This window comes from Peromyscus eremicus, chromosome 11 (assembly GCF_949786415.1).
Source record: "Peromyscus eremicus chromosome 11, PerEre_H2_v1, whole genome shotgun sequence".
NCBI classification, from domain to species: domain Eukaryota; kingdom Metazoa; phylum Chordata; class Mammalia; order Rodentia; family Cricetidae; genus Peromyscus; species Peromyscus eremicus.
Window position 1 is genome coordinate 48,572,479 of NC_081427.1, and position 27,496 is coordinate 48,599,974.

Here is a 27,496-nt window from a genome sequence, read left to right on the forward strand (position 1 = left end):
ATGAAAGAGATACCATGATGAAGGGAGATTATCATGGGGATAGAGAGAAACCCAGTGCTAGGGAACTTGTCAGGAATCCCCAAGGATAACCCCAGCTTAGATTACTCCTGAACTGAACTGGCTTGCCCCAGCAAGCAGATTGGTGAATACCCTGTCATCACAGAGCTTTTCTCCAATGACTGACGGAGGCAGATGCAGAGATCCACAGCCAAACACCAGGCAGAGCTCCAGGAGTCCAGTTGGAGAGAGAAGAGGGATTCTATGAGCAAGTGCTTCGGGATCATGATGGGGAAGCCTATAGAGACGACCACACCAAACTGGTGGGAACTCAAGAAAGTTGGATCAATGGTTGTGGAGCATGCTTGGGACTGGACTAGGCCCTTTGCATGGTGAGACAATTGTGTAGCTTGATCTGCTTGGGGGGCTCCTGGCAGTAGAATCAGAATCCATCCCTGGTACATGAGGGGGTTTTTGGAGCCCACTACCTATGATGGGACACCTCGTGCAGCCTTGAGGCAGGTGGAAGGGCTTGGGCTTGCCTCTACTGGATGTGCCTCCCCCTAGGAGGCCTTGCCTTCTAGTGGGGGAGAATGGGAGGTTGGTTGCGGGGGGAAGGCTGGGGGGTGGGAGGAAAGAAGAGGGGGATCTCTGATTGATGTGTAAAATGAAAAAAAGATTTATAAACTGTAATATACAATATACATTTGAACATGTATAATGGCAGTACAAGTCATTTCACAAAACAAAGAAGACGGACAGCCAGAGTATGATGGTGAAGGCTTATAAACTCAGTCAGTACTCAGTAAGCCCAATGCCAGCTGGGATACATGAGACCCTATTTCTAAACAAAAAAAGAAGAATGGACTATGCCTTGGATTTGCAAATAATATCCTTTATTTAAATAGCCCTGTTTTCTCTGTCCGTGGATGACAAGAACATCATTTTACTGATGGAAGGCTTCTAATCTTATTCGTGCTGGATCTTCTGGATGTCTCAAAGCAATTCCATAACGCAGAATCAGCTCAATATATGGTGGCCAAAAGGAATCAGTAATTTTAACATATGGATCATGTGGAACATCAAACATTCTATTTATAAGCATCTAAGGAAAAAATTATTACAAATGAGCTTTTTGTGGGAAGTCTACATACTTTCATAAAACAATAAGGTTACCCTCCAAAGAACACTGACTATCTTTTCTCCTTGAACTGCTATTCATAAACATTACTTTTATGTACTTAAACAATATCCAGTTTTAAAGACTACATTATTAGATTGAATATGTATTAAAATGAGAACATTTCCTAAAACCCACCTAAAAATATTTACAACTTTCCTACTGCTCTTAGTAGAATTCCATTAGGATAAGGGCAAGAATATTAAAAATTGAATTTTATATAGATGAAGTATAGAAAACTTAGCTAGCTACGTAAGGGCCCTGGGCTTTATCCCTGTTACCGAAGGGGGGGAGAAATTAAAACTTGAAAACAGCACACAAATTTCAAAAGAAAGCTAGTAAGAGTCTCTGAATATTTGGAAGGGAAAAGAAATCACCATTTCTTTATTCATCTATAGTAAATGAAATGGTGTCATTTTCAGGAAAATGGAACTAAGAATATCATGTTAAGTGAAATAAGCCCACCTTAGACAAAAATCCTGTTTCCCTTATATGGAATCTAGTTTTAAATAGGAGTATATGTATGTATATGTGTGTAAATATGAGTGGAGTGAAAGTAGAGCAAGAAGAACTATATGGTGTGGTGATATTTTAATTGTGCTGAAATGTGTTTTTATTTGTATGTTAATAAATAAAGTTCGCCTGGAGATCAGAGGTCACATAGTGAGGTCACATAGAGAGCCATAAACAGGAGTCAGGTGGTGGTAGCACACGCCCTTAATCTGATCACATGGCAGGCAGAGTCTTTGTGTGGTCAAGGACACAGCCAAGTGTGGTGACACGAGCCTTTAATCCCAGTACCAACCATAGAGACCTAGAGGTCAGTATAGACAGGTAGTGACGAGGAAGTTACATGGCTGGGCTTAGAGCCAATGAGAAGGCAGAACAGAAAGGCAATAAAAGCACAGGTCAGGCAGGAAGAAGCTCTCTCTGGGGAAGCGATGGTGGGGAGGTGGTAAAATAAGGTAGTAGTGGCTCTTTGCTAGTTCTCTGATCTCTTTGGCTACTACCTCTGTATTTGGCTTTGTGTTTCTTATTTAATAAGACTGTTTAGAAAGTTGTTTACAATATGGGAGAGAAAGAAGCATGGAGAAGAGGAGAAAACAAAAGAATTAAGGAGGGGAAGAAGGGCAAAATAAGGGAGACTATCTGGTGGAAAGGTACAGCAAAAGGAAGGAATAAGGAAGAAAGATGGTAGTAATTGGGACAAAAATAAGCAAGGCACAATGATACATGTGAAAATACCACAATCAAACTTATTATTTATGTTATATCAAAATCTTATTTAAAAAATAAGAGAAAAGAAAACCAAGGTTCTGTCATTACCAGAAAGTTTAGAGAATCTAGCTAATGAGATCTAAGAATCAATGGTGTTCTACAAATCTACTGGCAATGGCAGAGATTTTTCATGAAGCAATAATATTTAATTATTTGAAAACTAATGTCTCACAAAATATGGTAAAAATACTGAATGTCTTTTATTATTTTGTCTCTTCATCTACCTTCCAGTGATTTAACAATTTATGAAACTAGAACTTAGAACTCAGAGGGATTAGGGATTGCTTAGGTACACATAATTCATGACAAATGATTAATTGCCAGGTCAATTTTAATTAAAGATATTATTATTTTAAGAATCATGAAAAGGCAAAATTACACAAATATAAAGTTTTGTAAAAGTGACTAAAATTAACCTTTCAAGCTCTAATCTCAATCATACTCATAATTCAATATTTAAATTCATGAAATAAAAATGTTGACTACCACTAGTTTTCCCATTTCAAGCCCTTCATCCTGGGGAATGAAAAGCTCAGAATTCTCTTTCTTTTAAGTATCATAATACAGAAATTTTCATATTTTAGAGTAGCTGTTTATCTTAATACAATTTAAAAGCCTTATGAGCTGGATATATAACTCAGTGGTATAACACTTGTCTATGGTAAGAAGTTGCATTCCATCCCAATACCACAGAAACCAAACAAAGTGATCTTATTTTACATTTCTAGTTTTTATGAAATTACAGTAATTAAAATTCTAATAAAAAGGACAGTAGAAATATGTTGAAAATTCACATTTAAAATGAGTATGTTAATTTTTTCACTAAATTGTAGCTTATGTATTATTTATTTTTGTCACTAATAATATGAACTGCAGAGAGATATTTGGTTTTCTAAGTTTTATATTGTATACCATGGAAACCATTAAAATTTATAACCATGTGTTTCAGATGATATTTTCTATTACATATAATTTAAAATTTTTTATTACATTTGTTTCTCTGTGTGCACATGCATATCTGTGTGCGTGCCCATGCACGCATGTGTGGACATGCACATGCTTCATAGTATTGGAGGGCAACTTGCATGAGTTGTCCTCTCTCCACACACCACATGGGCCCCAGGGATTGAACTCACCCCGCTGAGCTTTGCAGCAAGCACATTTAACCACTAAATGATCTCACTGGCCTAACATGACATCTTTTTACTTTAAAAAAGAGAATACATCCAAGAAAAGTTACGGTTTCAGCTTAAACTAGTAAAATCAGGAATTACTAAACAAATTCTGATTACAAATCAGACAAACATTTCTATCTTGCTTTTCATACCAAAAAATATTCACTAGGAAAGATTCTTAGGCAGTAAACCTGAGATTTTGTACCCAACACATTAAGAATGAAACATATTTTCTGAAAACACTCTTCTCAATTTACTAGTCCTAGAGCTGAGAAGAGAAGGGAACATCCGCACCCACCCCTAGTCCAGAATCTATCTCCAACTGAGAGCCACTTGCCAATGAAAACTTAGTTTTCCCCAAGAGTCACACTGGAGAAACAAACCACTTTTAAGGGTTGTCCTCATGCCCAGAAGCAGATGGCCAAGAAAAACGAACTCAGTGGCATCTTTGGAGGCTCTTTGTCTCATAATGTTGCGGGAGGGCTTTTTAAAAGCCTTATAGCTCTTTTGCATATATAGAATGGCTTCTGGGTTTTTAATGGGATTCCTTAGGATGTGAAGGTGTGTGTCTCTCATCTGTGTGTTTCCTGTGCTTTTCCCTTGGCCCTTTTTCTTCTGGTTATTTTGTCCTATTCCAGTTGGTTTGTTTTCGTTTTATCTTACTGTATTTTATTATTATCCCTAGATGCCTGTTTATTTTCTAACTAGAGACAGAAAGGGTGTGGATCCAGATGGGAGGTGAGGTGGGGAGGAACTGGGAGGAGTTGTGGGAAAGGAAATCATAATCAGAATATATTGTATAAAAAAAAGTTTTCAACAAAAGAAAAAAAATTTTAAAAATACAAAGCACACCACTTCTTGCTTTTCACAGACTTCTCTGTCAAAGGTTTTCTTTTTTTTTTTTTTTTTTTTTTTTTTTTTTTTTTTTTTTGGTTTTTCGAGACAGGGTTTCTCTGTGTAGCTTTGCGCCTTTCCTGGAACTCGCTTTGGAGACCAGGCTGGCCTCGAACTCACAGAGATCCGCCTGGCTCTGCCTCCCGAGTGCTGGGATTAAAGGCGTGCGCCACCACCGCCCGGCTCTGTCAAAGGTTTTCTAAAGTAATTCATATATTTAATAACCTGGCCAAAGTTCAAATACATTTTGACAATGCCAAAGATATCTATTTATAAAACAAAATAAATACCAAAATAAAAAGTGAGAATTAGTCTTTCTGCTGTAATTAAAGAAGCGCTTTATATGAGGAAAAATGTTATATTCATTTATATGTTTTAGCTACATTAGCCACAGGACTGAGTTGTAAACTGAAATTCTATCAGCACAACAGCACAAGATGTTAGGGTGCAAACAGTAAATGACCAAATAAGAAACTCTATTAAAGAATCAAATATTCTTTTTTTTTTAAAGAATCAAATATTCTTTTTTTTTTTTTTTTTTTGGTTTTTCGAGACAAGGTTTCTCTGTGTAGCTTTGCGCCTTTCCTGAACTCACTTGGTAGCCCAGGCTGGCCTCGAACTCACAGAGATCCGCCTGGCTCTGCCTCCCGAGTGCTGGGATTAAAGGCGTGCGCCACCACCGCCCGGCAAGAATCAAATATTCTTAATAGAAAATCAAAGTAGCATTTTTTGTCTTAAGTCTAATTGTTCACCAAAGAGACAGCTCAAATTAAAAATTACACTTACCTCTATCATTTCATTTAGTGTTATCAGTTGTGCTTTTGATTCTTGAGTGGTTGTCTTTGAGAAATGTAAATAATAATTAACATTGGCAGAAATCAAACTATATATTACAAGACTTAAAACCATTTCTTAGTTATAATTGTAGTAGGTAACTAAAGTCAAATTCTGAAAGTCAACAACTTTATGGTACAAGTTAGATTTTTTTTTTTTAAGATTTATTTATTTATTATGTATACAGCATGTTTGACTGCAGGCCAGAAGAAGGCACCAAATCTCATTTACAGATGGTTGTGAGCCACCACGTGGTTGCTGGGAATTGAACTCAGGACCTCTGGAAGAACAGTCAGTGCTCTTAACCTCTGAGCCATCTCTCCAGCCCCACAAGTTAGATTCTTAAAAATGCAACGGAAAAAGGTTCTAAGACAGTGAAAACCTTTATAATTATTGTTAGATACAATTCTAGCTATCCATAACATACAAGAAATTATATTATACAAATTGTATTTAAGACTGTAAAGTAAAGTAGCATGCTTGAACCAGACAAAAACCCTCCAAGCAGATGGTATCCCATTACATTTCAGGTAGGCTTCTAAGGGAGCCTTCCTTGTAAAGTCCTCATAGTTCATCAGTTCCTAATGTTTACTCAGTTCACCAAATTTTCCCCTTTGAATAACATGGAATATCTCATTAATAAATTGGAAGACAGCCACTATAATACTCAGGTGTTTTTCATATTAATCCTCCTTAGTTCCATCAATTCTTTTTCTCATAACATAGATTTGAGATCCCTCATAACTGTAATCAAAGTTAAAAATTCCAGTCTCCCAAGTGATCTAGGTATGATTCAACCATCAAGAATAAAAAGAATATTTGCTTTGATAAATGCAGATGCTAGAATGCTATTCATTAAATTTCTGGACATCTATTTAATCCTGCTAACTTGTGAGCATTATATCACCTAAAATGCCAAAGTACTGGGCCAGGCATGGTGGTGACATATGCCTTTAATCTCAATACTCAGGAGGAAGAGGCAGTCAGAACTTTATGAGTTTGAGGCCAGCATGATCTATATTGTGAGTTTCAGTTTCAGGCTAACTAGGAAGGCTACACAGTAAAATACTGGTGAAGGGGGTGGGGTGAGGGAGGAGGGAGGGGAGAACAGAGAAAACAAAATTATTCTTGAAATAAAGATAACTGAGTAAAGCTGGATCTCAAAATCTAATACCATGCTAAGTAAAAAAGAATAAAGTACCATTAATAGTGGAGAAAGCATAGTTACAGAACTGACTAGCAAATAGCAAGACACAGATTAAATTTAAATAGATATGCTGAAGTCTCAGAAACTCTTCTTAAACAAATCATTTGGTTAAAAATTATTGGTTTAAGGAGCTGGAGATATGGGTTGGTGGTTAAGAGCGCTGACTGTTCTTCCAGAGATCATGAGTTCAATTCCTAGCACTCACATGGTAGCTCACAATCTTCTGTAACTCACACATGTGCAATACAGGTACATACAAAGACAAAACACCAAAATGCATAAAAAAAGAAAAAAGAAAAAGATTTTACAAATATTGACTGAAATTTAAGAACTGATAAAAGTAAGTAACAGATCCAGTATAAAATAGAATAAAAGCTAAACACACATACTAATCGTAGTTTTTTAATCAATATAAATACTGAAAGTAAAAACACACACACACAAAATTGAAATAGGGGTATACATGTGTGTTTTCTGTAACAGGAAGGTAGTAAGAAAACTTAAAAAATTCTTTTTCTCCCTGCATGCAGAGCAGAAAGCAATGTGAAGAGAATGAAAAGGTGGCAACTCCCAGCCAGGAATAGACCTCATCAGGAAATAACTCTGACAGTACTTTGATCTTGGATTTTAGAATGAAAAAGAAACTCCATTTTTATGCCAGGGTCTCTGGTCTTTAGTTACAGCAGCCTACTAACACAGTATCAATGCTGGCCACATGAGGAGAGGCAGAAAGGACAGCAGTCCACAGATGCAGAGGAAGGAGGAAGAGGCTCCTATTAAGTTGTCTGACCTCCACAAACAAGCTGTGCAAAGAAAGCATGTGCACATGCCATATGCATAAAATCTGTAAAAATGTCTTTAACCAACTCTATTTTATTAAACGATAAAGTAGCTCTAATTTTTCAGTAACTATGATAGGATGAAGGCATATATGTGCATGTCTTATTATGCCTTCATTCCTTTGCTTTTGTTTACACACACACCACACACACACACACACACACACACATAACAGTTACAATGATAACAATCTAAAAGAATATCTTCTCTGAAACTTACCTTTTTCTTTTTAATATTTCCATCAGGCAGAGGAAAATGATCTTCTAAAAACTCACCCAAGGTAAACAGAAGCTTCTCCTTAAATTCTTTTATACTAAGCATCTTAGCTTTCAGTTCATTAAAGATTCTAACAATAAAAATAACAAGACAAATATTTAACTAATAAAATATATTTGTGCATGCTTCTGGTTATACATAAAGCTGATCAAAGCTGTCGAAACTTCATTTGATCCGCATAACTAGAGAACATTCTTTTTTTTGTTTGTTTTTTGTTTTTTGTTTTTTTGAGACAGGGTTTCTCTGTATAGTTTTGAAGCCTGTCCTGGATCTCACTCTGTAGACCAGGCTGGCTTCAAACTCACAGAGATCCACCTGGCTCTGCCTCCCAAGTGCTGGGATTAAAGGCGTGCGCAACCACCACCCGGCTGAGAATATTCTTTATAACATGTCATGAAACTAGTAAGTTAAGTCATTCAAAAAAGAAGAAACAACTAATAATTGGCAAAAATTAAGAGCAAGTGTTATGATTCCCAATAAACTGGGCCACCTTTATTTTTTCAAATTTAACTTTTTATTGATTCTTTGTGGATTTCACATCATGCATCTCAATCCAAACCATCTCCCCATCCCTTCCCATCTGCTCTCTACCCTTCTAACACCCTGCCCCTAGAATAAAACAAGAAAAAAATTAAAAGAAAAGAGAAACAAAGAAAAGAAAAGTCTCATTGTGGAAGCTGTAGTGTGACACAGTGAGCTACACAGTCCTTTAGTCCATATAGTGTCACTTGCAAGTGTTCATTACATTGAGTGTTGTTTGTCTGGTGTGAGGACTCTGTTTTTGTTACATCATCAATACAGGTCCTTCACTGGGGCTTCTCCCAGATATCCTGTTGTTGTCCTGTGTCATGGAGATCCTATCACTTTGGGTCTGCAGGACCAACCCCTTCATGTGCTCCAGCTGATCATAGATAAGGTGGATGCTGGGATGGGCCAACTCACAGCTCTAGTTCTGGGTCTGGGTGGTTGCTGGGTTGGTCAGCCTGCCAGCTCTCCTTCATCCTCAACATCAGGGTGAGCTCTCTAGTACTACCCCTGCTAGTTCACCCTATGAAGTAAGCAGCAAGGGGCAGGGCTGATTCTCCTGCTCTCCTAACCTCTGGGTTGGCTCGCCCACACCTACACCACTGGGCCAGCTCAACTGTGTTGCCAAGTCAAGGTGTAGGGGCCAATCTGCCTAGTGCTGTAGCTGGTGAGAGGCAGGGCCAGCTCTCTCGATCTAGTAACCTAGGGACTGCTCTCCCACCTATCACAGGCCTCAACAGGCATGAAAGGGGGTTCTCTCTCTTGCCCACATCACCATATGGTAGATGAGGGGTGGGGCTCACACTGACATTCTTGGGACCAGCTCTACTGTGCTGCCCAGGCAAGGTGCAGGGCTCATTCTCCCTAGTTCTGTGTATGGTGGGGGCCAGGGTCAGCTCTCTGCTTCACCACAGGTGGCAAGGGGGAAGAGGAGAGGGCATCTTTCCTTCTCCCTCAACACCACATGGCAGACAAGGGGTCCAGGGCCAACTCTCCCACTCTCACGATCTCAGGACAGACTCGAATGTGCCCCCACCAGCAGGATCGGCACTACTATGGTGCCCCAATGAGGTGCAAAGCTCGCTCTTCTGAGTGCTGTAGGCAGCGAGGGGTGAAGGTTAAGGGGGGGTATCTCTCCCCCACCCATACTACATGACAGATGAGAAGTGGGGCTAGCTCTCCCACACTTACGCCCTCCGGGGCAGCTCACCTGTACCATCACCAGTAGGGTCAGCTCTACTGGGCTGCCCAGGAGAGGTACAGGGCCTGCTTTCCCAAGTGCTACAGCCAATGAGATGCTGGGCCAGCTCACCAGTTCTCCTGACCTCAGGGCCAGCTCCACCACCTGCCACAATGGTGAGGCGTATAGGAGGGGAAGACATCTCCACTTTGTCCACACCACCACATGGCAGATGAGGGGCAGGGACAGATCTTACACACTTAAACTGGGCCACTTTTAATCTACTTTAATATAAAAAATACTTTCTCAAAAAAAATCTATTTGAAAAAATCTAGAACACAGTACTAAGTACCTTGATTCAGAAAATGTCACAACCTGGTTTTTCAAATCGCTGTGTAATACATTAAGAGATTCCAGAATTTGTTGCTGTTCATCCAACCACCGCTGCTCCCTTTAAAAATGGAAAACAATAGGGTCAATAAAAATTTAAGTGCGAACTCAGTATGTATCAATGATTAATAGGAATTACAAGTTTACCTTTCTAAGTCTTCTTTTAACTTTTCATTCTTCGATTGAATAGTAGATACTACCATTTCAAGATTATGTCTTAAATTTTGAAACTAAAATAAAAGAATGTAAGTTAATGCTTAGCCTTTTGGCTTATACATAGTTTAGATTCTGAATGACAGTGAAATTGATCTATGGCTCAATGTAGAAGCCAATAGTAAAAATAGCTACCAGAAAGAATTTGAAATGGAAAATATATAGCACCCAGATGATAAGTTTTTGGTGACACACCAATAATAAATATAAAATAGAAGGAGTTTCAAGCTACAAATTTTAATTTCAAACTGAAATTAAATTAGTGAACTGTTTTTAGTAGATTAGGTCTCTTTTATAATGAGGTTATTTTATTTTTTCTTTTGTTCTTTATGTGTGTGGGTGCCATATATATACATATATATATATTTATGTATATATATGTATACACACACACACACATATGTGTATATAATATATTTTATTTTTACGCTCATTGGTGTTGTGATGGCATCCATGTCTGTGTGAGGATGTCAGAAGTTCTGGAACTGGAGTTATAGACAGTTGTGAACTGTCATGGGGTGTGGGGCATTTACCCAACCACCCCCACAGTTCCCCAGAGTTTTCTTGAGTGTGAGCAGCAGGAAATATTAGATAGAAGGATTTATTGCGGAGAATATCGCGGAGATAAACAGATAGAAAATAAAGGATAGCCTCGAGAGGGCCTGGAACCTATTCCAACGGGCCCCGACTGCCTCTGCCCCAGGGTTTTTATAGAGACGCCAAGGGGTGGAGCAAAAGACCTCCTCCCCCAGCACAGCCAAGTGCAGACCATCTCAGACACCTGCACTCAGGCCCGTGGTCTAATCATCCTCTATGAGGACCTGCTGGGTAAAGCCACGAGGAACCCGAGAACGGGCTCCCACAGGTCCCCCTTTCTTAATATATAAAAAAATAACTATTAATGGCTTACAGCAATCTCCATAGCTGTTACACCTCCCAGTATGGGAGTAGAGGATGATATAGATGGCATTTCTCTTTTGAATTAGGTCCAAGGTGACTACAGCAGTCTTAGCTGCCTCAAGCCCTTTCTAAGCCAAAAACTCTTAAGGCAACTACAAACTTAAAGAATCCCTTAGCTTCATCATTACCATTAACAGGTTAACATAAATATTGCTATACATAGTCACAATTCTCTCAATCTTATAACACAAAGCAAACTCTTAACAGAACCATTTGAATTAGCATATATGGTGCTAAATATAGTTAACAATTTTCTCCGCCTTACAACTTTAACTCAACCATTTGAATTTTCTTGCTAACAGAACATAGGAAAAACTTCGATGTATTCACATCAAACTTAAATATTTCCTTAACTCCACAAAACCAGGGTGCATTAATATCAATAGGGTTCTGCAAACATAATTCAACCTCATAACTCCTCCTTTTCTTTATAATTTTTTAAAGAAAACCTCAAACCTAGTTAGAAGAAACTCATACAATTCCTACAAACCCATATTGAAAAGCAGTCTTCTCAATCTAACCATTAACACTTTGAAAACTTAGCAAAACATCCAAAAGCAGTTTCTTAATAAAACTCTTTATACTTTAAAAGTAGTCTTTTAGTATACCCTATTTGCATTTCTTACTAACAAAAACATGACATTAATCCACTCAAACAACTTTTGAAATTAGACTAAGGAATATTAACTCTCCACCTTTTCTTTATAATTTAAGCAAAATCTCAAGCCTGGTTAGAAAACCCAAACTTTTCCATTTAAACAGTTCTATTTGTAACACAAAACCAGTTCTGTAAGTAATTTCATTTTTACATAAACAGTTCCACAAAACAATTCATGAATCACCAATTAATAAAGCATATATGCATACACAAAACTGCATCTTGATTCTAGGTAGAAATAATAAATTTCTTCATTTAAACAGTTCCATTTTTAACCCAATTCCAGAAAACAGTTCTAGGTCATTACTATAAGTAAACTCAAAATTGTTCCATTGTAATGAAATCTCTACTATTCATTTCATTTCTTAAGTCCCAAAATTCAAATGATAAATTCTGGTACGAGCCTTCCAAATATGAAGAAATCCATAACCAAAATCTTTTTGTAGTTTTATCTCATTTTAAGTTCAAAAAGTTCAAACAAATAAATTCTAGTATCAGGCTTTCACTTCCAAATATGAAGAGATGGTTTTCAACCAAAACTTTTTGTCGTTAACAATTTTATTTCAAACAAGCGTCTCTGCAACCCTTGTTCTCACAGACAGAGACCTTTTTTAGGTACAGTAGTATTCTAAACCGCACCGTTTTTGATGTTAGCTCAGGTTTTTCTGTGTTGCGTTGATTTTCCATGAATCTCAGCTGCGGATGCCTTGTGCTAGTTCTGGCGTCCGCCGTTCTTAGCTTCTTAGTGGCTTCTGGAGCTTTTGAAAAACCACTCAGACTGCCTGCTTTGCAGTCTCCTAGGACACTAACTCTGTATCTCAGGTTTTTTCATCATATACATTAAGCATAGACTCACTTAGCATTTACACTTTTTCACAAACTCACATATAACCTTTTGCCTTGCAAAGCATTTAGACTCACATTCAACATCTACATTTTACAAACTCACATAACGTATTAACATCTACTTATTTATACTCCTTAAGGAAACTATAGAACTACTTTAGCAAATATATTTCTTATTACTTATATATTTCTTATATTCATTCCATCTTATTCTTATTTAAACTTACATTTACAGCTAACATCTTTTCTTACAAGCTTATCACTACATGTCTTAAGACTACCTTAGATACTTCTTGCAAGCTTATATTCTTAAAGGATCTATAGATCTATTTTACAAACTTATATAGGGCTACCATTAGCATATATTTAACTTAGCAAACACCTAAAGATTTTTTAACACAGATCTAACAAGAGAATTTTTATAAACTTACATATCTTATTTTCCTTTTTCTATTTTTTACTCTTAATTATTATCACTATCTCTATTAGAAAGATTCTTAACTAGACAGGAAGTACGTACATCATTGCTAACGTTTAGAGTTTATAGTCAGCTTTGTTATAAAACACTGGGATTTATTGAGTGTTGTTATAGAATTGTGATAGTTGTTGCTAGGGGACTATAACCTTCCCAGGATGACGCCACACTCCAAAGTTGCCAGTTCTCTCAGCCGTTCCGGACCGGCAGAGATGCACTGTCAGCGGTAAACAGTTTTTAACTAGAGGCTGTCCCTTCACCCAAATTCATAATAGTTCCCCTAAGTGCTTCAATTCTAAGACAACGTTCAGTGTATAAACTGCTTTCCCTTGTTTTAAGGATTTTAAAGTGGCTTGTTTGCTCTTATAGGTAGCTTTCTGTCATCCAGCTACCGTAAAAACTTTGCACAGCTATTAGGGTAAATAAGGCATTTTACCAACGGAGCCCCAAACCGCGAAGCACCTAGTTCCATATCCTTTCAATTTTTCATTGGAACTGACACTTAAACTCTTAGACGACTTTCCTCCTTATTCTTTTAAAAGCTGTATTTTCAGTTTACCATGAACGTATTTTTGAGCTGACAAACGTGTTTCAGGGCAATGTCGCCATCTTTAGTGGAAAAACTACCTTTCCCAGAATGCATTTCCCTTATATCAGTCCATAATAATATCAGTCCCTTATATCATTTCCCTTATATCAGTCATTTCCCATATTTCTTTTTGGGTCTGAGATTCAACTGGTTCTTTTACCAGACTTGCTTACAAATTCTTGCCCGGGAGGTTTGAACAAAGTTTTTTGCTTTTGCAATGGGAGATTTGAACAGGCATTTTACATTTTCAATTATGGGACATTGGGAGGGTTCTGGTCTCTCAGCTGGCTTTAACAGGTGTCTCTCCTTTAATTGACACTGGCCTCCAAATCAGAACTGCACCTGCCTCATTAGCATTGAGGCTGGCATTTCTGATAGCAACTTTCCTCGGGGCTTGTGTTTGTTTTAGCCAGTCAGTGAAAAACAAGATCATGCACTACAGCTTTTCCATAGCTCTTTCGGAGAGATTTTCTCCCACTGATTTATCTCATTTTGCTTGTTCCTTCCCCCCCCCGCCCCCCCAAGATGCAGAGCTTCAGGTATCTGTCTGCGGCTCTGTACCTCTGCTAGCTGCCTTTGGAAGTAGGGGCTTTTCCCCCCCCAAAATCTGCCTCAAATTCTAGCAGCTTTTCATAGGTCATGCATTTTCTGGGGAGGATTCTGTCCCTTCTGTTTCTTCAGAGTCTTTCTCCCAGACAGTTCCCAGTTTGGTCTCAAGTTTATCCCCTCTACCCCAGGAACAGTTTCCAATACTACAATGGCGGCTTTCCCTGCTACTGAAGGTAGGGAGGGGCTTTTTGTCCGTTTCTGTTTTCAGGGTCTGTGTGGTTTGCGTACAGACTGAAAATCTAACAAGGGAGGTTTTTGCCATTTCTAAACTCCCATTAGGACAGGTGTTTTGCCTTATCAGACCTTCACCTGGCCCAGTCCCCCAGTGGGTTGCGTTTGCTTGTCTGGGTGCTCAAGGACAGAGCTTATTCCAGAGGCAATCACCCCTTAGGGCTACACTCCCTCATCTCATGGGAGTCAGTTGAAACAAAGCTTTTCTCTAAGAGGTGCTTTCTCTGACAGAAAAGAAAGCTTTACTCCTGGATAGTTCTGTTCTGCCCTAGCTGGGCTCTCCCCAGACAGCGTTCTGACTCAGCAGCACAACTGCTTCAGACACAGTTCAACTTTACTGTTTTCCCAGAAAGGTCCTTACTGATAGGAAAGCTTTTTCTCAGATTTTTTGCAGCTGTGGACCTATCAACCCGGGACTTGTAGGAAAGTGGACAACTGTGCTGTTCCCACTGGCTTTAGTTTTGTTTGTTCATTAGCAATCTTCCCCTGGGTCCTGCACCTTCCTGCCTCAGCTCTGTGCTCCAGGAAGTTTGCAACTGCAGGAACCCTAGTATCCCCGAAATGCACTCCGACTCAGAGACGCTGGCCAGTCGCCTCTGGGTTTTTGGTCAGAAGTGAGGATACAATGCTAACATTTTGCACTGCTTCAGGGGATCTTTGCATTAGGACGATTAGGAGCACCTTTTCATTCTGAAACGCTCAACTCAGAAACAAAACCCTTGATGCCTCAGCTCGGTTGAACTGAAAAGCTTGGCTTTTTTGCTTTTCTCAGGTAAAGTTTCTGGCCCTTTTGGGCTCTCTGTAGCTCTTTACCCACACTCTCCCAGCGTTTCCCTCAGGGTACTCTGACCCACTGTCTTTTACTAGCTTGAAGAGACAGAGCTTAGAGGTTTTTTAGAAACTTGTCCCTGCCTCCTGCATTGCAGGGAGGATTTTTAAAGCTTGAAAGAGAACTTAGGTTTTGCTGTCTTAAGAGGTTTGTTGTTTTCCCTTAGAGCTAATCACAGGTGGTCCCCATACTAATATCTTCAGGTGATTCTAATTTTTCCTTCTGAGAGTTTTTAAGTTTTTAAGTTTAAGAGCTTTTGAGAAAGATGGAGGTTTTTAGATTTTCCCAAGTTTTCCAAGAAAAGCTTTTAGTTTAAGAGAAAGATTTTTTTCCGAGAGAAAGACCAACTTTTCCCAAAACTTCCCAACTTTAAACTTTTTGGCTTTTTACACCCCCATTTTTTGCCTCAGGGAGAAATCACTTTCTCCTGCCGCTCAGACTTAGCATTTCAGTTGTCCCCAGGACAAAAGCTTCCATAGGAAAACTTTTTCTTCCCCATAAGCTCAAAGAAGAGCTTTTTTACTACCCAAAAAGCCCAAAGAAAGATTTTTTTTCCCAGTTTGCGTTCATAGCCCCCAAAGTTAGAAAATTGAAGAGTTTTTCTGTCTAGTTGCCTATTTTTTTCTACACAATCTTACACTTCTAAGTTTTTCCTAAACTATATTACTACCCTATGCCTTATACTTATTTTTCACAGATAGAAATTGAGAAAGGGATAGAAGATAGAAAATTTTGACAGAAGAGAATTTCGCTGCAGCATCGGACATCCTTCCAGTCCGCTTTTTTTCTCTCGAGGATAAAACCCCTGCCTCTCAAAAATATATATAAAAAATATATATTTTCCATAACACTGGCATGCCTCATCCACTGGCAGGGCTGAACTCAGCACTTTCGCCAAAAACTCTGTAATAAAACTATTATTTTCCTTTATCTTTAGTCCCTATTACTTTGTCTTTAGTCCCTGTTCATTTGTCTTTTAGTCCCCCCTTCTTTTTTAGTCCCCCCTTTTTTTCTTTAGTCCCTTTTTTCTTTTTTCTTTAGTCCCTGTTCTTGGCGCCATTCTGTGGGGCGTTTACCCAACCACCCCCACAGTTCCCCAGAGTTTTCTTGAGTGTGAGCAGCAGGAAATATTAGATAGAAGGATTTATTGCGGAGAATATCGCGGAGATAAACAGATAGAAAATAAAGGATAGCCTCGAGAGGGCCTGGAACCTATTCCAACGGGCCCCGACTGCCTCTGCCCCAGGGTTTTTATAGAGACGCCAAGGGGTGGAGCAAAAGACCTCCTCCCCCAGCACAGCCAAGTGCAGACCATCTCAGACACCTGCACTCAGGCCCGTGGTCTAATCATCCTCTATGAGGACCTGCTGGGTAAAGCCACGAGGAACCCGAGAACGGGCTCCCACAATGGGGGTGCTGAGAATTGAACCCGGTTCCTCTGGAAGAACAGCCAGTGTTCTTAACTGCTGAGCCATCTCTCTAGTCCCTCTTTTCTAATGAGAACATACAAAACTAAAGGCAAAAAAATTAAAATGATTCTGTCAGCATTGGTTCAATCTGCTACTCAACACTCACTGTTGAAGGAGGCCAGAATGCAAGAGTGAAGAAAACAAAGTGAAATCCAGAAAATTAAACAATAAATAACTACAACATTGTATATACCAGGGAGATTTAAAGAAAGAAAAAGAAGAAAAAAAAAGAATAGAATTGTGAGGTGCAGAGCTGTTTTAAGGCATTAAAATGTGGAAAGCTCTCTGACCAGATAACATTAAGTAGCAGAAAAAAGGGAGAAAAAACAACGAAAGTTACTATCTAGCAAAAGAAAATTCCAGAGGGAGTAAAAAATAAATCCAAAGGTCCTGAGACATGGATATAATTGCGATACCTGACCAGCACAAAAGGGCATGTGAACCTGAGTTACAATAAACTCTGACCTCTTAGCTAACATTCTTTCCTTGGAAGAATATATTAACTAGTATTCTATTTTCAGGATTGCAAGGGATTCCACTAACTTTTTAAAAAAGTCATATCAGTTATAAGTTACAGATGTGTATTGTAAACTCTAAAGTAACTGAAACAATTAAGGAAAGGAATAGAAATAACCAGTAATCCAATATTGCAATGAAATGGCTTTTTAAAAAAAATGCAGGAGGCTGGAGAGATGATTCAGAGGTTAAGAGCACTGACTGCTCTTCCAGAGGTCCTGAGTTCAACTCCCAGCAACCACATGATGGTTCACAACCATCTATGATGAGATCTGGTGCCCTCTTCTGGCATTCAGGCATACATGCAGGCAGAATACTATATACATAATAAATCTTTTTTAAAAAGCCGAACTAAATCAAGAAAGGAGGAAAATAAGACTACAGAGAATAATGTGGTGATATTTGTAAACTTAAGAAATAAAGCTTGCCTGGAGATCAGAGGAGAGAGCCAGCTACAGAGTTAAACATAGAAGTCAGGCAGTGGTGGGACACATCTTTAATCCTAGGAGGCAGAGATCTGTCTGGATCTCTGAGTTCAAGGCCACCCTAGACTATAGGAGATTAATCCATTCTAAAAGAAACAGGGCCAGGAAGTAATGTTACACACCTTTAATCCCATCACTTGAGAGCTCTGCTTTTGCTACCAGTATTTAGGAAGCACACATGCCTTTAATCCTAGCACTAGGAAGTTTGAGATAGGAAGTAAAATGGCTGAGTGGAGAAAGGCATATAAGATGTGAGGAGACAGGAACTCAAGCCCTTTCAGCTGAGGACTCAGAGGCATTCAGTTTGAGGATTCACGGAGACAGGATCTTGCCTCCCTTTAGGCCTGATGATTCGGTAGTGTTGAGAAGTTTCTCTAGTGGCTTGCTCCCTTGTCTCTCTGATCTTTCAGCATCTACCCCAATATCTGATTCCGGGTTTTTATTATAAGACCATTTAGAGCCGGGCGGTGGTGGCGCACGCCTTTAATCCCAGCACTCGGGAGGCAGAGCCAGGCGGATCTCTGTGAGTTCAAGGCCAGCTTGGGCTACCAAGTGAGTCCCAGGAAAGGCGCAAAGCTACACAGAGAAACCCTGTCTCGAAAAACCAAAAAAAAAAAAAAAAAAGACCATTTAGGATTCGTGCAATAAAGTAGGATTAAAAAAAAGAAAAATAAGAGTAGACATTGTATCACTGTATCAATGAGATCAATCAATATCACAATACTATATTAAGTACAATCTAACAATAGAATTAAACTAGAAATTAACACAGAGAAATAGGAAACTACAAATATAGAGACACTAAAAAAAAATCTCTAAATAATCTATGAGACAAGCAATAAATGGGAAATTGAGAAATTATAACTTCAATCATAAGTTACTATGGCTTAAAAACAAAAATACAACATTAAAATTTCTAGGAGCAGGAAAGATGGCACAGTGGTTAAGAGTACTGACTGTTCCATTCTTCTAGAAGTCCTGGGCTCTATTCAGTCCTGGGCTCAACTATGGTGGCTTATAGCCTCTATAATGGGATCTGACGCCTTCTTTCCGTGTGCAGGTATACCTGCAGACAACAAACTCATACATAAAATACATAAACAAACCCTTAAAAAAACTTGTTTTTTTGGAACATTCAGATAATAACATAGCTCTAAAACCTTGTTAGAAATAAAGGAACACTCTCAAATTACTGGTCTAGTTTTCTATCATAAATTTAAAAAAATAAATAAATAAACCTCATAATAAGCTAAAGGGATAATGATAAGGAACAAAAATTAATGCAATGTGAGGAGGGAGAAAGGACCAGAGATGAGGAGGTAAGGAGGATCAAGGGAACTCAATAAAGCCCAAAGCTAGCTCTTTGAGAAACACTAAGTCACTGTTTCAATAGACTAAAAGAAAAAGAAATCCACTGCAATGAATTCAGAAGGCATGACAGAAGTCACTATTAATCTCTCTCTTTAAAATAAAAGACTAAGGCTAAGATGGAGCTCACTGGTAGAGCTCCTGTCTAACATGAACAGAGCCCTCCCTAGGTTTGCTCTCTAGCATCACAAAAAAAAACTCTTCAGAAACTGCTATGGAAGGAATTTTCCTCTTTCTAGTTTAACACATCTATGATAAACTACTATACACATCATTTTGTTTTTATTTTGCTCGTTCTTGCCCACTACATTTCAGTTATCCAGTGGTGGTCTGGAATACATCCCTTTGTGGATATGCAGAGAATCACTACTCTTCTGAGACTCTGGGAATGAGAAGAGGCGAGATATTTAAAACATAGTCTAAAGAACAGAAGAACAACAGCTATCACAAAAGAGATGATAGAAGAGTTGAGAAGCATGTAGAAGCAAAAAGGCTATGCAGAGAACAGTAAGACAGGCCTCTCCAGCTCTAACTCTGCTAAGGGCTCAAGGTGCACACTGACTGAAAGGAAGGGAAATCTAAGCCCAAACCACAAGCCACACAGCTCTGGTGACAGCAGACTGGCAATCGTAGTCAAAGAATAAGCCCGGTTCTCACAAACTTTAAGTTCAGCTGACGGGAGCAGGAGAGCAAGGTGGAAGTGGTATGACAGTGACTCCTAAGTCACAGGCCACACCTAGAGAGAATATCCATTTTGTCTTTCCCCATACTGCTACAACTAGGCACTCACGGAAACAACAAATACCCTGTTGGAGTGTCTGTCTAGGAAATGAAATGGCCATAAAAGCATCTGTAGAAAAGGAGATCAGAGTGGACATATTGAAAAGTTTAGGCAGCAGGGGCTCAAGCATGGAAAGCGGCAGTAAGCCCCAGCACTTAAGCTTTATTGTGAAACTTAAGAGCTTGGTGCCAATAGACAGCAACTGTTTGGCCTCAGGAGCTGCCTCCATCTCACATATGCTGTGTTGCTCTGAGGCAAAGACTGAGAGCCCTGAGTCCAAGTCCAGTGGCTCACTCAACTTCTGCCTCTAGCAGAGAGGTTCATTGCCAGGCAGTCTGGAAGCACTGAGACTGGCAGGCAAAGTCCTGGGTTCCCTTAGTTCTCCCCAGCCATGGCAGATCTCATGGCTCTGTCTGTTCCCCCAGCTAACCAAACATCCAAAGCTTTGGACCTTTGCCACCCCATTATGTCATACCTGTGTGAACACACTCTCTCAATCTTGATAATACAGATAGGCTGAGTTTTTCAAACCTCTAAATTTGTTTCCTATTTGATTAGTAATTCTATCTTTAAGTCATTTCTCTAGTCTTCCATTTTACAAAGAACAGCCGAAGAATGCTAAGACACACCTATACTTTGTTTAGAAATGTACTTCATTGCTTCACAGCTTCATTGCTCACACGTTCTATTTTCTAACAAAACACTAGGACCCTGAACACTGTCCTTGTTTCTTGTTAATAAGACAACCTTTTCTTTACTATGTAACACTACGCTATAAAATATATATTTTAGTCTTTCCCCCCTCCATATTTTGATACAGGTAACCCAGACTGGCCCAAAACTAACTATGAACCCTGGGCAATTCTCCTGCCTCAATTTCCCAACAACAAGTTGCTGTGGGATGGTCTGTATGTCAAGTGTGTTGCTGATTGGTCAATAAATAAATCACTGATTGGCCAGTGGCCAGGCAGGAAGTATAGGCGGGATAAGGAGGAGAATAAAGCTGGGAAGTGGAAGGCTGAGGCAGAGAGACACTGCCAGCCGCCACGATGACAAATAGCATGTGAAGATGCCAGTAAGCCACGAGCCACGTGGCAAGGTATAGATTTATAGAAATGGATTAATTTAAGCTGTAAGAACAGTTAGTAAGAAGCCTGCCACGGCCATACAGTTTGTAACCAATATAAGTCTCTGTGTTTACTTGGTCGGGTCTGAGCGGCTGTGGGACTGGCAGGTGAGAGAGATTTGTCCTGACTGTGGGCCAGACAGGAAAACTCTAGCTACAACAAGTATAAGCCACCATGCCAAATTATATATTGGTCTTAACCCTTCTTTCCTGGCATACCATTCCTAACACACTAGGAATGTCCAATACACTAAGTACCTTTTTTATACTACTGGATGACAAGTAGAACCTAGACAGCTTTAGGATAAGGGCTAGACACTAGAAAAGACCAAGGCATGATCAAGTGATTGGGACTTTAGGCTCTAGCCTCACATTTTTGGAAAGGGAAGAAGAGCTGAAAGTTAAGTTAATCAATGACCAATTATTTGGTCAATTATGCCTACATAAAAAAGTTTCTGTATAAAACCAAAAGGATTGGGTACAAGGAGCTTCTAAACAGCTAAATGCATGAGGGGCGGGGGCTTGGGGAGCACACTCAGAACACAGAAGTTCCATATCCTTTCCTATACACCTTAATCTATACATCTCTTTCATTTGGCTATTCATCTGTATTTTTTGTGTGATGCCTTTTATGACAAGTAAGCATGTTTCTCTGAAAATTTTCTAGTCTCTCTAGACAGTTACTTACACCTGAAGAGGGAGACAAGCAAACTGATTCACAGTCAACTGGTCAGACATACAATAGAAAACTTACTTCTGGGACCGTCATCTTTGTGAGACACAGTTCCACGAAACTGAATTTTGAACTGAATTAGAGGACATCAAGCTGACACCTGCTATAGAATCATCTGCTGCAGAATCTGCCAAAGAACTGATTTCTGGTGGGGAGAAAGCTCCAAAGCGTAGTCTATAATCCCAGCATGCCTATGGTAAAATGGCAGGTGGAGACAGGAGTCCTCAGAAGCTACTGAGCTAGCAAAACTGGCACATCCAGTGGCAAAAAGGAAATCCTGTCTCAAACAAGGTCAAAGTTGAGGACAACAACCAAGGTTGACCTCTGACCTCCACATGCACATACTCTCACACTCACACCAGAACTACATATGCAAACAGTAAAAATAAAGGAAATTCAAATCTTTAAAATATTAAGTTCAATAAAACATGTAAATTTTAATGTGTTTTTGGGGTGGGTCAGCCTAATTCTTATGTCATAAACTGAACTGATACAGTTCTAATTATAAATTATTTAGTAATACTACAATCATAAATGACTCACCTCTTCTTTTCCTAATGTTACCAAAACATCTTCAGTCAGGGGAGTTACTACAAAAATAAAACAAATCATGAACTTAGTTAATTCTTAAGAATTTGAATTTTTGGCTTTCCTGAGATAATTCTTTTCCATTCCACTTACATATTACCAAATTTTTGCAAAATTTATTAATTTTTGTGACTTCTAGGTTAACATCTTTGCATGTATAACCCCAAGCATATAACACTGGATGAATTTGATATCTATGAATTTTGCTTTTACTTCTTTTCCTTCCTGAGGCCTTAAAAGCATGCTTAATGATGCTTAATAATGGACTTCTAAGGTATTTTTCTCTGTATCTATATGTATATGTACATATATATAGACACAAACACAAAAGGTTTATTGTCATTGTTGGTATTATAATAGCATATATTCATATTCAGATATATTAGCATTGTTTTCACTCAGCAGAACTCCCATGGTATAGAAATAATTCATCATTTAATAACTGCATATTTATTATATATGTATGTGTATCATAATGTAGTGGTAATTTCCAAAACTGAGTACTAATATTGTACTAGACATCTTTTTATGTCTTTATGTAATAGTGCTTTTAATTTCAAGGAGCATATTCCCAGAAATGGAATTATACAGAATGAAGTGTAGTTAAAACTTTTTAGACCATATCAGACTTCTTTCTAAAAATGCATGTATAATCAATGAATTATATACAGCAAATTATATACTTAGAATTTTTGCCAAACAGGAGAAACAAACATTTAATTTCCCATAGAGAAATTAATAAACTATTCAATACTTATCCAAAATTTTTGCTTTTTTAATCAAGTACTATTTGAAATTATCCAATGATATATTACTAAAACTTGTCTACTATTTTTGAAAGCCTTCTTAAAAAAAGCCGTCCTATATGTACTTTAAAAGCCAATTTTAGAATTGGTTACAGGTAATTCTAGAGTGACACTTGTATGGTTTGGATAGGTGTATATAATAAAGATCCATGCACTGAATGCTTGGGTGCCAAACGTTGACACTGACTAGAGCTAAGAGGAACTTTCTGAGGTAGAACACAGTAGAAAGGAGCTATTAGGTCACTAGAGAGGTGCCCCTGAGGCACTGGAACCTGGCACCTTTTTTCTAAAGCCTGGCTACCATGAGTTAAGCAATTTTGTGGTTGATATATTGTGCACCCCAAGAAACTTATCTGGGGGTCATAGAACAGAACAGCCACTATATTAAACATAGAGGTTAGGCAGTGGTAGCACATGCCTTTAATCCTAACATTCTGGAGGCAGACATCTATCCAGATCTCTGTGAGTTCAAAGCTATACTGGAGAACAGAGCCAGGCATAGTGGCACACACACCTTTAATCCCAGCACTTGAGACCTGATGTCTTGCTTGGGAAAGACAAACGCCTTTAATTCCAGGAAGTGATAGTAGAAAGCAGAAAGGTGCCGGGGGGGGGGGGGGGGGGGGGGGTGGCGCACGCCTTTAATCCCAGCATTTGGGAGGCAGAGGCAGGCAGATCTCTGTGAGTTCGAGGCCAGCCTGGGCTACCAAGTGAGTTCCAGGAAAGGAGCAAAGCTACACAGAGAAACCCTGTCTCGAAAAACCAGAAAAAAAAAAAAAAAGAAAGAAAGCAGAAAGGTATATAAGGCATGAGGACCAGGAACTAGAAGCTTTTAAGCTTTGAGGCTTTTAGCAGCAGTTCAGCTGAGATCCATCTGGGTGAGGACTAAGAAGCTTTCCGTCTGAAGATTTGAGGAAACAGGATCCGATGAGGAGTTGTCGAGGTGAGGTTAGCTGTGGCTTGTTCTGTCTCTCTGATCTTTCAGAATTTACCCCAATAGCTTGCACTGAGTTTTTTTTTTTTTAATTAATAAGACCATTTAAAATTCATGTCACACAATTCCCTTCAACTTGTGCAGTCACCAAGTTCTCCCTCGCCACAGGTGCAAAAGCAATAGAGTCAACCAACCATGGACTGAAACTTCTGAAATCACAAGCCAAATAAACTTCGGCTATTTAAAATTGTTTATTCCAGACATTTTTTTTTTTCCAGTAACAGCTGGCTAACACAAGTACTAACCTATTTCAACAAATGCAACACAAAGAGTTTTGGAGACTGTTTACAATGTGAATATATACTTATTACTATACTTATGTGACAGAATAAATTTTATGTGTATTTTGCCATAATTAAACATTTAGAAAACAGAACTTTAGGGAGATCTATAGGACTGTAACTGTAAGATACAACATCATGTTGCTGGAACTTCAGTAAAGGAGAAAATGGTTAAAAAGATGGATGAATGGATCACTCTGGGAAGGGGAAATGGATGAGATCTCCATGAGTAAACTGGGGATGTGGGGTGGGCAATGAAGGGTAGGGCATGGGGGATGAGAACATAAGGGAATGTGATGGTCGAGTGGCAACAGAGATGGAGTAGGAGAGCAATGAAAGAGATACCATGATAGAGGGAGACATCATGGGGATAGGGAGAAACCGGATGCTAGGGGAAGTTCCCAGGAATCCCCAAGGATGACTCCAGCTTAGACTACTAGCAATAGTGGAGAGGGTGCCTGAACTGGCTTATCCCAGTGATTAGACTGGTGAATATACTAACTGTCATCATAGAGCCTTTCTCCAGTAACTGATGGAAGCAGATGCAGAGATCCACAGCCAAACATCAGGATGAGCTCCAGGAGTCCAGTCGAAGAGAGAGAAGAGGGAATCTATGAGCAAGGGGCATCAAGATCATGATGGGAAAAACTACAGAGACAACCAAACCAAACTAGTGAGAACTCATGAACTTTAGATCAACAGCTATGAAGCATCCACAGGACTGGACTAGGCCCTCTGCATAGTGAGACAGTTGTGTAGCATGAACTGCTTAAGGGGCCCCCCGGCAGTAGGATCAGAATCCAACCCTGGTGCATGAGCAGGCCTTTTGGAGCCCACTTCTATGATGGGACACCTCACACAGCCTTGAGGCAGCGAGAGGGGCTTGGACCTACCTGCCTCTACTAAATGTACCTCCCCATGACAGGCCTTACCTTTTTGTAGGAGGGAATAGGGGGTGGGTTGGGAATGGGGAGGCTGGAGGAGCAGGAGGAGGGAAGAGGGGGATCTTTGATATATAAAAATGAATAAAAAAATTTTTCTTAATTAAAAAAAGAAATAAAAGTACAACTTATGACTTCAAAAGAAAGATAGAAAGAAAGAAAGAAAGAAAGAAAGAAAGAAAGAAAGAAAGAAAGAAAGAAAGAAAGAAGGATCCTCGCAGACAAGAACAAATTTACAAAATTTGTTACTATCAACCATAAAAAGAATTATTGAAGTACTTGAAACAAAAACAGTAAGCTCATATACCTAATTGTTTTTTTTTCCCATGTCTTCTCATAAGACTTACAGAATCAAGTGATTCTTGGTCAAGAAACAAAAGCAAAATTATCCCATTCTCCAGTGGATTCAGATGAAAATTTGTAACAAAATCAGGTACAACTCCAAGAAAAGACACCAGAGAACCAAGCTGAATCTGTAAGAATTCACACACACCATGGTATGACTGTTTATACTAAATCAGTCTTCCATCAAGCCTACCATCAAGAAGGAGTTCAAAAGCACGGAATAAGGGTTGGAAAGATAGCCCAGCTGGTGAAGTAATTGCCTGGCAAGCATTAGGACATGAGTTTGATCCCCAGAACCCATGAAAAAATCTGAGCATGGTGGTATGGGATTGTATCCCAGTGCCAGGGAGACTGGAATAAATCCCTAGGGCCCACTAGTCAGCCAGCCTAGTCTACTTGGTGAGTTCTAAGCCAGTGAGAAACTTTGCCTCAAAAAAAGAAAAGTGGACAATATCCAAGGAACAACATCCAAGGTTGTCCAGTGACCTCTACATTCATTTGCACACAAATGTACCCAACCACACATGTGTATGCTCCCCCAACACACACACACAACACACATTGAAGTGAAGCTACCATGATTTTTTACAAGTACAAGAAAATACATCATCCTCACAACTTGAGAAAAGCTTTGAAGTAGATTTAAGCTTCTTAGTCTTCAGTCAGAATCTATTAATTTAACCTTGAGACCATTAAACAGAGGACAGAGCTAAGCTGTGTTGATTCATGACCTATAGGAATTTTAAGATTATAAATATGCTCAGACTCTTGACCTACAAAAATTGAAATAAGTAAATTATGTTCTTTTATACAACTGAAAAAAAATCCAAAACTTTAAAAAAAATTTAATAACAGTTTGAAGCTGGCCTTTAAGTCTACTAAGGTTTATTCAACTAGTGGTCTCTTAATTTGTAAGTTTAAAAGTTTCAATGATGAAAAAAATCATTGTTAAGAGACTAACAAAAAGTTCATCAGTCATATTGACCTAATGGACTAATGATTGAAGTGACAGCTGTAGCTGAAAGTTTTCCTGTGTCCTGCTGGTCCACAGCTGCTCAAACCAAACACACAGAGGCTTATATTAATTAAAACTACTCGGCCATTAGCTTAGGCTAACTACTGACTAGCTCTTACACTTAAACTCAGCCCATTTCTGTTAACCTATATGTTGCACGTTTTCCATGGTGGCTTTACCTGTGTGCCATTACATGCTGTTCCCTGGACAGTGGGCTGGCGTCTCCTCACTCAGCCTTCCTCTTTCCAGAATTCTCCCTGTCTGCTTATCTTGCCTATACTTCCTGCCTGGCTACTGGCCAATCAGCGTTTTATTTATCAACCAATAAGGCAACACATTCACAGCATACAGAGCACCATCACCCATTAGACAGCTGAGCTCAGTATTTAGTAACTGGCTATGTTTGAAACATGAAGAAGAATCTAGGCAAAATCTAAAATGTATATACAACTCATCAAATATGAACTGGAGATACCATGAATCGAATATTTTGTTTTGTCTTGTTTTGTTTTATTTGAGACAGGGTTTCTCTATGTAGTTTTGGTGCCTGTACTAGATCTCTGCTCTGTAGACCAGGCTGGCCTCGAACTCACAGAGATCCATCTGGTTCTGCCTCCTGAGTGCTAGGATTAAAGGCATGCACCACCACTGCCCAGCCATGAATTGGATATTTTAGATAAGATCTAAGAGGTATAAGGATATTTAAATCCAATGTTGCAGAGTCTAGTTTGAAGCTATTATGGACTAGAATATGTTCCTAACCCCAAATTCATGTTTAAAGTCTAATACCTAAAACCTCAAAATGTGACTTTACTAGTACCTAATTAACATGCTATCATAGAGTGAGCCTTAATCCAATGAG

At 39.0% G+C, this 27,496-nt stretch overlaps 1 protein-coding gene and 1 pseudogene across 1 annotated transcript in view; one reads left to right on the plus strand and one right to left on the minus strand.

Moving 5' to 3' along the window:
* Window positions 1–871: 871 nt before the first annotated feature.
* The window catches only part of Cenpk (centromere protein K), a 35,233-nt gene continuing 8,608 nt past the window's right edge, over window positions 872–27,496 (minus strand). The window contains exons 5-10 of the mRNA XM_059276143.1: window positions 22,208–22,254; window positions 9,924–10,006; window positions 9,739–9,837; window positions 7,625–7,751; window positions 5,311–5,364; window positions 872–1,102 (exon numbers count right to left, since the gene is read on the minus strand). Coding sequence (XP_059132126.1) covers window positions 944–1,102; window positions 5,311–5,364; window positions 7,625–7,751; window positions 9,739–9,837; window positions 9,924–10,006; window positions 22,208–22,254 — 569 coding nt within the window. The 3' untranslated portion in view covers window positions 872–943. The remainder of the gene's footprint in view (window positions 1,103–5,310; window positions 5,365–7,624; window positions 7,752–9,738; window positions 9,838–9,923; window positions 10,007–22,207; window positions 22,255–27,496) is intronic.
* LOC131921442 (large ribosomal subunit protein eL39-like) lies at window positions 25,601–25,753 on the plus strand (annotated as a pseudogene).